This window comes from Dreissena polymorpha, chromosome 3 (assembly GCF_020536995.1).
Source record: "Dreissena polymorpha isolate Duluth1 chromosome 3, UMN_Dpol_1.0, whole genome shotgun sequence".
NCBI classification, from domain to species: domain Eukaryota; kingdom Metazoa; phylum Mollusca; class Bivalvia; order Myida; family Dreissenidae; genus Dreissena; species Dreissena polymorpha.
The window spans coordinates 81,394,046-81,405,380 of NC_068357.1; the positions used below are offsets into that span (position 1 = coordinate 81,394,046).

At 37.0% G+C, this 11,335-nt stretch overlaps 1 protein-coding gene across 1 annotated transcript in view; it reads right to left on the bottom strand.

Moving 5' to 3' along the window:
* Positions 1 to 11,335, bottom strand: part of LOC127874969 (NAD-dependent protein deacetylase sirtuin-2-like) — a 33,451-nt gene that overhangs the window by 20,569 nt on the left and 1,547 nt on the right. Inside the window, exons 2-4 of the mRNA XM_052419695.1 lie at positions 7,409 to 7,513; positions 5,829 to 5,990; positions 948 to 1,054 (exon numbers count right to left, since the gene is read on the bottom strand). Of these exons, the coding sequence (XP_052275655.1) occupies positions 948 to 1,054; positions 5,829 to 5,990; positions 7,409 to 7,513 (374 nt within the window). The remainder of the gene's footprint in view (positions 1 to 947; positions 1,055 to 5,828; positions 5,991 to 7,408; positions 7,514 to 11,335) is intronic.

An 11,335-nucleotide genomic window follows, 5' to 3' on the forward strand; every position in this document is an offset into this window, starting at 1 on the left:
CTGTAACCAGACCCTGAGACCTTGAACTCTTTGATGGGTTGACCTCAATAAAGAGGCGTCTCTCATTCCTCAGAAGAAACTACCATACCAATATGAATGATCTAAGGTCATAACAATCTTAAAAGATATGGTGTAGAAACAAATTAACTGTGACAAGCATCTGTGACTTTAACCTTTGACCTGTTGATCTTGAAATCGTTTTTTACCTCTCAAATAGCCATCAAAACAATTTGCATGGTTGTAAGTCAAAGTGTTCTAAAATATTGCAACTGAAGGTCTATGGACCGACCTACACACCTACTGATCGGCTGACTGACTGACACATGCAAATAAAAATACACACATTTATTCTAATGAAATTTTAAGGGTGTCATCAAAAACCTTACAGCACTTTATGCATATAAAAGACAGCCTTCAATCAGAGAATACCATGCAAATGGAATCAGTCAGCCTGGACTTACCTGTACTCACGGGCTGATTTGGGATAACCCTTTAAGTGCCGGAACCGAATTTTGGAGGCTTTTGCAAACAAGTTTGGATCCAGATGAGACCACAGAACGTGGCGTCTCATCAGGATCCAAACTGTTTGCTATTCTGATAGTATTCTTTGAAAAAAATCGAAGAAAATGCTAATTTTAGAAATTCAGCAGATGACATTTTAGCAGACGACAAATTTCCCAGCATGCAAAGGGTTAATACTTGCAAACACATAAACATTTGGCCCCATCATGCAACAACTTATCACATATAAGCCTCGCTCTGGGAAAACAGGGCTTAAAGCACATATGTTAAGTGTTGTATCAGATTGTTCAGTCCCAATAGGCTGGTAGGACACTTTTAGCCTGAACTGGATTATCACTTAGAGACTTTGTAAACAGGCAAAAAGACCATAATGCAAGCATTAAACCCCGTTTTTCCAGAGCAGGGGGTCATATCACAGTTTTAACCTTGAAGTAGCTAATATCAAAGACAGCGTGAGGTTCAGGAAGATTGTATTTCTCCAGATTGTCATAGAGACCGGTACCTGGCGACCGGAAATCAGGAATTCCAGCAGCTGAAAGACAGAAAAACAAATTGAGCATTGATAAGGGAAAACTGGGCTTAATGCATGTGTGTCAAGTTTCCTCCAAGATTAGCCTATGCAGTCAGCACTGGCTAATCAGGGACGACACTTTCCACATACACTGGATTTTGCTAAGAGACTTCCATTACAAGAAAAATTCCATAAAAACAGAAAGTTTGGTCCCTGATAAGCCTGTGCAGACTTCACAGCCATGAAACTTTACAAACCTGCCCTAAGCTCAGTTTGCCAAAATGAGGCTCAATTAATTATGTTGTTTTTTAGATGTTAGTTTTTTTAAAGTTCAGGTAAATTTGGGGTTGAAATAGGGTCACATTCACACAGCGCTTGAGAACCATAACCAGAGATACTATTTACACTGATTCAACAATTAGTAAGCCATAAACTTTAACCTGATTGCATAAGAACAAAATGGGGCATAATCCTTTTGGAAGGCTGTCCCATCTATACTCCTTGGCCATTTATTCTTTATGAAGGCACTGAACACCTATCAGCCATGCTCTGTGAAAAGGGGGTTAAATACATGTGCGTAAAGTGTCCTCCCAGATTAGCCTGTGCAGTCCCAAGAGGCTTTCGACTGGACGTATTTCATGGTGACTGTTTGGATTATTATATGGACCCTTCTCTGTGAAAAAGTGCGTAAAGTGTCGTCACAGATAAGACTGTGCAGTCCACACCGGCTGATCAGGGACAACCCTTTCTGCTTTTATGATATTTTTCAAGAAAATCTCTTCTTAGCAAAAATCCAGTTTAGGGGGAAAGTGTTGTCCCTGATTAGCCTGTGCAGACTGCACATGCAAATCTGGGGACACAATTTATGCATATGCATTGAACCCCCTTTTCACAGAGCCCGGCTCATATGTAAAGTTTTATTTCAAAATCTGTGGTGGATATTGAGATATTGATAAGTCGCCCAAAAATTTTAACCTGAATTTTATAAGTACAAAAAGGGCCATGATTCTGATAAATTGCAGGTCAGAGTAATGGACCTTGGTCTGTGACCTCACATGATGATCCTAAAGACACGTGTTAAGTTTCAATTAAATATCTGTAATTATAGTTACAGAATTATGTACTTTGATACATGTCAACTACAACCTTACTTCATTTTGCAAAAAAAACTTAACTAGGCTTTTGTAAGTACACAACTGGGCAAAGTCCAGACAGCTGGTCACAGTTAAGTCTTGGTCAGTTAATGTTCAGTAAAATCATGGATACCTATGTAAATTTTTATTTCAATATCTGTACTATATATAGAGTTGTTGAGTGCAAACATTAAAAAGAGTCTCCAAAGTTAACAAGGGGCATAATTCTGCTAAATTGAAAGACAGAATTATAGAACTCTGTCGATTACCTTAACCAGAGCATTATGCAAACCTGAACTGTGATGCCAAAGCTGTAAAATGGGTATTAAGTATTACAGCTCCTCACTTCAATAGCAAGAATATTGAATTGGTGAAAAGTCAAGCTAACAAGAGCACCGCCTTGCGGGTGCAGACCGCTCATCTATTTTCTTTTAAAAGGTGAAGGGACTCTCAATTTTAATCACAAAGGAGGGAGGGGTGGAGTGAAGAGGGGTGTATAGTGTGGGGGTGTGGACATTTATTACATTATCTTACAAAAATGCAAAAAAATGGGGAAACAAAAAGCAAGAAAAAAAAAAATCGGGGGCGGGGGGGGGGGGGGGTTGGGTGGGGGGGAGGGGATTCTTGGGTGCGATGGTTGGACGGTATTTCAAAAATAAAATAATAATAATAAATATTTGTGTTTTTTAACCGTTTCAAAAAAAATAATTTGGGGGATGGGGTTGGGGGGGTATAGTGTGAGGGTGTGGTGGTCATTTGTGAGATGATCTTAAAAAAAAAAAAAAAAAAATAGGGGGGGATTCGGGGGGGGGGGGGGGGGGGATTCGGGGGGCAGGTCACGGGGGATGGTTTGGGTGGAGTCTATTGTGGTATGTCAGGTAAGAGTAGTTTTGTCAAAGTATCAATCAAAACTAATCCTAAATAAAGAAGTTATGGCAATTTTAGCAAAATTTAATAATTTGACCTTGAGAGTCAAGGTCATTCAAAGGTCAAGGTAAAATTCAACTTGCCAGGTACAGTAACCTCATGATAACATGAAAGTATTTGAAGTTTGAAAGCAATAGCCTTGATACTTTAGAAGTAAACTGGATCGACGAAACACAAAATTTAACCATAATTATATTCAAAGTTACTAAGTCAAAAAAGGGCCATAATTCCGTAAAAATGACAACCAGAGTTATGCAACTTGTCCTTTTACTGTACCCTTATAATAGTTTGTGAGTGTTCCAAGTATGAAAGCAATATCTATGATACTTTAGGGGTAAAGTGGACCAAAACACAAAACTTAACCAAATTTTCAATTTTCTAAGTATAAAGGGCCCATAATTCCGTCCAAATGCCAGTCAGAGTTACATAACTTTGCCTGCACAGTCCCCTTATGATAGTTAATAAGTGTTGCAAGTATGAAAGCAAAAGCTTTGATACTGTAGGAATAAAGTGGACCTAAACACAAAACTTAACCAAATTTTCAATTTTCTAAGTATAAAAAGGGCACATAATTTTGTGAAAATGCCAGTCAGAGTTACATAACTTTGCCTGCACAGTCCCCTTATGATAGTTAGTAAGTGTTGCAAGTATGAAAGCAATAGCTTTGATACTTAAGGAATAAAATGGACCTAAACACAAAACTTAACCAAAATTTTCAATTTTCTAAGTATAAAAAGGGCACATAATTCTGTCAAAATGCACGCCAGAGTTATCTAACTTTGCCTGCCCAGTCCCCTCATGATAGTAAGTAAGTGTACCAAGTTTGAATGCAATAGCATTGATACTTTCTGAGAAAAGTGGACCTAAACGCAAAACTTAACCGGACGCAGACGCCGACGCCAAGGTGATGACAATAGCTCATAATTTTTTTTCAAAAAATAGATGAGCTTAAAATAACACATATGAGCCTTGCTCTAGGAACACAGGGTCTAATGCATGGTCATAAAATGTCAACCCAGATTAGCCTGTGCAGTCTGCAAAGGCTAATCAGGGACAACACTTTTCGCTTTAATGTATTGTTTCTCTTAAAGTAGGTCTCTTCTATTAAAAATAGGGATAGCAAAGTTATTGGAATATTTGAATATTCGATTGAATGGTCAGTATTCGATTAACAGAATTGATATTCACATTTTTTTTCAAACGTCATTGCCCTTATATTAAATGACCTGCGAGCCGCTTACTAATTGGCACCCAAAATCATTTGGGATTAACATGTTTGATGTGACGTTCTTCGTGTCAAACTGATAACGCGGCCAGTATCAGCGCTGATTGTGCAATGCAATATACACACTCTAAGAAAGGCCCGAATGGTTTGTCAATTGGGTGCCAAATAATGGCTTCAATTGACTGGCGAATACTAATTAAGTTTCTGTTATCACAGTATGAACAGCCATAAAAATGTGTGACATACTCAAAATACGCAATGCAATATACAGACTCTAAGAAAGGGCCTGAACTGTTGTATGTCAATTAGGTGCCAATTAAGGATTCAAATGACTATCGAATAATAATTTAGTTTCCTCGCATCGCCATAGTAGACCGCCGTCTTCTTTAAAATTTCAAATAAAAATAAAATTCTATGACATGATGTTTTTCCTTCTATTTGAGCCCAATTACAGTATCGGTCTTAGTATTAGCCAACAGGGATACAATTATTCGATAGCGACGTTAATAAACAGCCTCGTATTCAGCAAACAGATATAACTAACAAAACAATGGAAGTTAACACAGAATAAGTTTCACTCTTTTCTCATATATTTCGCCTAAATAGGCTTTTTCAAAATTTGTTTTTACAATTAAGCTACATTTTCTTTCTATTTTTCAACACAACATTGTATATTAAAATGTGTTTTTGTGTCATTTAAATTTAATATCCCTACTGGATACGAAACTGAATAATAGATGTTAAATCAATCCAGCCGTATTTGCAAATATTCAAATATTCGATTAAATGGAGTTGCGAATATTCGAATACCGATATAGGTATTCAATGCCATTCCTAAATAAACAAGAAACCGTCGGAGACGGGTGATGTTCCCCAAAGGAATTTTTGTCACAATATTGCACTATATATTCAGATAAAAGGAAACGTCTTAAGGGCACAGTAGTTGGGGGGACAATATTTTTTTATAGAAAATTTCAAAGCTCTGTAAAAAATCATCCAACCAGAACCCGCTGAAAATATGCACATCTCCTCTTGGTAGTGAAGCTTCCCATAAAGTTTCATTGAATTCCGGTCATAAGTTGCTGAGAAATAGCCCGGACAAGAATTGCACTATATGTACAGTTAATGGAAATTTTCAAAAATTTCAAAGGGCCATAACTCTGTGAAAAATCATCCGACCAGAACCCGCTGAAAATATGCACATCTCCACTTGGGAGTGAAGCTTTCCATAAAGTTTTATTGAATTCCTGTCATTAGTTGCTGAGAAATAGCCCGGACAAAAATAGTGCACTGACAGACAGACAGACAGACGCACACAAGGACAGACAAAGCGGCGACTATATGCTCCCCCCAAAATAAATTTGAGCATAAAAAATCAAGTGAAAGCAAAAAGTGTTGTCCTTGATTAGCCTGTGTGGACTGCAAAGGCTAATCTGGGACGACATGTTACGAACATGCATTTATCCCCATTTTCCCAGAGCGAGGCTCACAACAAGTTCAAGCCAATTACATGTGGATATGCCAGCACCCGCCATGGTCACAATGTTCTTGCACCTATCGCTCAGTATGTAGCGCGCTATTCCCTCAAAGGTCACCTCATCCAGCAGGCTGTCTTCCTGCACCTTCTCCTCCACTTTCAATTTGCTCTCCAACATGTGACTCAGGTCACTGTCTGAAAATGACAAAACTAACATGTTTTAAAATGAAAAAGGACCCACTTGCTAAAAACTTACAAAACTAGTAATACATTTTAATGTTTGTTTATTTAAGGATTGATTTTTTTATGTAGAACAAGTCAAGTGTCTTTTTTTCATACAAGCATGTTGTTTATCATTGTAAACTCATGAACCGGTTGGTATTGGATTTAAAATATTGGATTTTAAACCAAATAAACATGCTTTATTGCTTTTTTCACAACTGATAGAAAGGTAATGAATAAAAAACTAGAATAACATCTAAGAAGAAGTGGTATCAGAAAAGAAAAAGTTAACAAGGGCTGTTTGTAAAACATGCATGCCCCCCATATGGGCTCTCAGTTGTAGTGACAGCCATTTTGTCAATATGTTTTTTGTCACTGTGACCTTGACCTTTGACCTAGTGACCTGAAAATCAATAGATGTCATCTGCCAGTCATGATCAATGTACCTATGAAGTTTCATGATCCTAGGCATAAGCGTTCTTGATTTATCATCCAGAAACCATATTACTATTTCAGGTCACCGTGACCTTGACCTTTGACCTAGTGACCTAAAAATCAATAGGAGTCACCTGCCAGTCAAGATCAAACTACCTATCAAGTTTCATGATCCTAGGCATAAGCGTTCTTGAGTTATCATCCGGAAACCATTTTACTATTTCGGGTCACCATGACCTTGACCTTTGACCTTGTGACCTGAAAATCAATAGGGGTCATCTGCGAGTCATGATCAATCTACCTATCAAGTTTCATGATCCTAGGCATAAGCGTTCTTGAGTTATCATCCGGATACCATTTTAATATTTCGGGTCACCGTGACCTTGACCTTTGACCTAGTGACCTCAAAATCAATAGGGGTCATCTGCGAGTCATGATCAATCTACCTATCAAGTTTCATGATCCTAGGCATAAGGGTTCTTGAATTATCATCCGGAAACCATTTTACTATTTTGGGTCACAGTGATCTTGACCTTTGACCTAGTGACCTCAAAATCAATAGGGGTCATCTGCGAGTCATGATCAAAGTACCTATGAAGTTTCATGATCCTAGGCCTAAGCGTTCTTGAGTTATCATCCGGAAACCACCTGGTGGACGGACCGACCGACCGACAGACCGACCGACTGACATGTGCAATGCGATATACCCCCTCTTCTTCGAAGGGGGGCATAAAAATTAAACCTTGCAAAAAAAATCTGCTATTCAGCAGAACCTTCTATATGTACCAGATTAGCCTGTGCAGTCCACTAAGAAAAAACTTTCTTTTACAAAAAATATCATAAAAGACGAAAGTGTCATCCCTGACTAGCCTTTGCACTTGCTAATCTGGGACGACACTTTATGCAAATGCATTTAAACCCATTTTCACAGCGCAATTAATTTCTGTTTGCTGTACCTGTGTTTGATGAAGACGTCTCTGCTTTGTCCTCACTGTGGCTAGTAGCATCTCCATCAAATTTATTCCTGGCATTCTCTTCATCTCCAGTCCCAGGTATCTTTTCTGAAATATGAAGTTTGCTGAAGTTTTCGACAAGTGCATATCAAATATGCATTGCTAGAATGTAGTATCAGCATATTTGAAAAGAGGGCTGCTGGCACATAATTTGATTAATTTCTTCAGTTATATTTTACTAGTATCCTTTCAGGGACTGGTTCAAAGAATTTCACAGCTTTTAAAAAATTACATTTTACAACATATATAAACATAATAATAATATATTTGAATAAATAAAAAATAATGACAACATCATGCAAAAACGAGTGCCATAGGCCCGAGGTTGCTCATCTGAGAATTCGAGGAACTGAACTGCTATGAGCAGCTTTTGTAATGTATCCAAAACCATTTTTGATTGGATTTGAATTTCAGAGTCTGTACTCGGTCACTAAATCATCAGGGTAATACATAATTGAATATCGATAAAAACACAATTTTGCTTTCAAGATGAGAAAAAACACTACAGAAATAGTATAGTGTCACATTAAGAGGAAAATCGTTTAATTATCTAACCACAAATGTTTGTCGTACTCGGTCAGCACGTCTGAAAATTGTTCCTGTCCTGAAGGCCTGAATAGGCTACCCTTATTTGTCAGTTTGCTGCATTTGCTTTTTTAAATTCAATTTTATATCGAAATGCATTGTGCTAAAATAAACCAATTGAAACTCGCCATGAGATTTAAAAAGACCCGCATCATGAAAAAATGGGTCTTATGCCATATGCGCCCATCATAGCTATAGCCCACCCAGCCTGCGCATGTCTCAGTCCGGTAAGAAGATACATAATGAGACCATAAAACTTTGAGTGATTTTATAGCGGAAAGCATCGCCTCTGAACAGACTATGCAAATGCACAGGCTTGGCTTGAGCTATGCCAGACAAAACGCCATAATACCCATTTTCGCATGACGCCATTATGAAAGTGTGATTTAAATGTTTCGAAAGAAAACTGCGTGTTACATATTAACGCACGATATATATTTCAATGGTGGAGAAATAAACTCATACTTAGCCATGAGAGTACACATATGATGTGAACTCCTGAAGCATAATTTGTAATCTACTGACACTAATGGGTGGTTTGACTCTAATAAAACACATTTCATGTGGTGAATATGCAACATGTGAAAAAAAACAACACACAATTGTTTATTTTTTGTTTTTCAATTTAATTATTAAGCAACATAAATTTCAAACTTTTTTTCAAAGTCAGCATGTCCTTGTTTTTAAAGAATATTTCTTATTATTTATAGTTTTTTTTTTATATAATCGTTTTAAGCGATTATAAAGCATTTTTGTCGTTGTCTCTATTATACCTGTAGTTATTGGTGAACTCCATGCGACTATGATGTCGTATTTTTATTATGCAAAAAAATATACACTTACGCGAGAAGTAATAATTGCAAAAACTTCTATGAAGCCTTTGTAAACTACTATTAATAACCAACCAATGAAACTGTACATATCCAGAAGCCTGGGCCTTATGAATGGAATTATGTAAAGATTTTACCTATAAATGAAGTAAACAAGGGAAATATAGCACCTAGTTGATCTTTACTTTGTGCGAATGCAGGTTGAGTGTAAGTTGTGATGTTAACTATCGTATCTGGCTACGTGAGTTTACCCGTCGCTTGGTTTGAGTCTAACAAAGAATGAACCACAACATAATTATAATAATAAATGTATTGGTATTAACCAGCATTGTATTGAATTCTCAAGCAAATCACATTAAAACTTGAGCTAAGCTGGCCTAACTCCACAAGACCAATTTTTGCATGACGCGGCTATGAAAAAGTGATTTAAATGTTTGGAAAGAAAACTACGTGTTCAAGCAAACCATATTAATTTTGTTTATAACATTTTTCGCAATAAATTAAATGCTTCATTTAATTTATTTCCATTTCATCTTTATTAATTTTCATGTACTGACATTAACGTGTAACACCTCTACCCCAACCCCGTCACCAATATTTGTACTAAAATAACGTTTTTAAATAAATCAATTTACAAAAAGGTTGAAATTGTTGTTGTTGTCACTTGTTAGTCGTATATTCACCGCATGAAATGTGTGTTATGTGAATATGGATAATTTATTTCTGATTGTCACTATTTTTCTTATTTAACAGCGTATTATGCATCATTGTAAAACATAATGAAAAAGAATTTATAAGCATATTACAATAAAACATTGTCCTTTTAACATTTGTTTTGCTTTACATAATGAAATAATGGTTCTATTGATCACTTAGTAAAATGGTATTGAGTTTGTCCATTTGTCTCCCTTTGATCAGAAAAGGAATGGGCTGCATGTGTGTTTATAATTCTTTCAAAAACACTGATAAGTGGGGTTTTCTTAACTCAAGCGAATTCCGGGATCCGTCTATTGTGAACCTCCGAACATTTCCCAGCCATATCAGATCCTCCTCCCCCTTCCGCTGTACTACCAGAACTATTTTAATCATTCATAAACTTACTCTTCTGCGAAATGTATAGCAAAAAAAACTTTTGACTTTTTATATAAATGATACTTTCACAATTATTTCATTTAACACGATATTCATATACAGTGGGTGCTCATAATTCCGAACATCGTCTAATGAAGAATCTCGGAAAGTCGTTTCACCAACCAGTCAAGTGAGTTGAATTACACAAATCTCAATTTCACCTTCACTAATTCCTAAGGTTACATAACATCATTTAAATATTTCCCCGATCAGGTTTTGCTATGCTATTGTTAGTTAGGCATTTCCCAACTAGTGTGTATGTTCTACTTATAGCTTTCACAAACAAAAAAGGTAAAAATCAAGTGTTCGGAATTACAACCCATATATGTACAATGTTCATTATTCCGAACAAATTTTTTAAAAGTGTTTATCATTGAAGTTTACTGCAAGAAAGCAAAGACTTACAAGAATAGTGTTTTATAAATTACAAAAACTTAAAATAAAAGGCTAATCTCTTGACACATGAATTCGTTTTATTTTAGATATGAGTCGTCAATTACAAGCAAAACGTCAAAAGTACGACCCAGAAGTGGTTGGTCGCGCAGTCGAAATAATAAAATCGGGTACAATGACGCTTGGCCAAGCTTCCAAAACGTATAATATACCCAAAACAACACTCCATGATTTGTGTCCGTGGTAAGTACGCAACTGACCATATTGGTGCGAAGACCGTCCTCAGTGCTGACGAAGAGCAACGAATTGCCAACTGGGTGGTCCATATGAGTAGGGTTGGCTACAGTCGAACAAGACATGAGCTGTGTACGGTTATCCAGAAGATTCTCAATGACGCTGGCAGAGAAACCCCTTTTCTCGAAAACAATCCGGGACGGCGATGAATGCGTGGGTTTTTTAAGCGTCATCCGTATTTGTCCATCCGCACAACTATCCAATTAGGGAAGAAACGAGCTATCATCACAATAGAGAAAATTCAGCGTTAGTTTGCCGAATTTGATCGCTACGTTAAGGATGAGCTCAAAGATGAAACTCTGCTGCTTGATCCTAGTAGAATCTATAACGCAGATGAGACGATTTCTCTTTGTGTGCACACAAGAGTAGTAAAGTTGTTGCAAAAAAAGGAGACCCCGTCGTTATCATTTTATGCAACTCGGACAAGACTCAGATGGCCAAAGGTCCAACGGGTTCTCATGCCTAAAGCCATCACAGGGTCTACCTATCGCTCTCTGTTGCAAGAAAAGATAGATCTACAGAAGAAAGAGAAAGAACTGCAACAGGAAAGTGAACGAAAAAGAAGAAAAGAAGAAAATAAGAAAAGGAAAGAGGAAGAGAAAAAACGAAAATATGCTGAACAGGAAAAAAAGAGTGA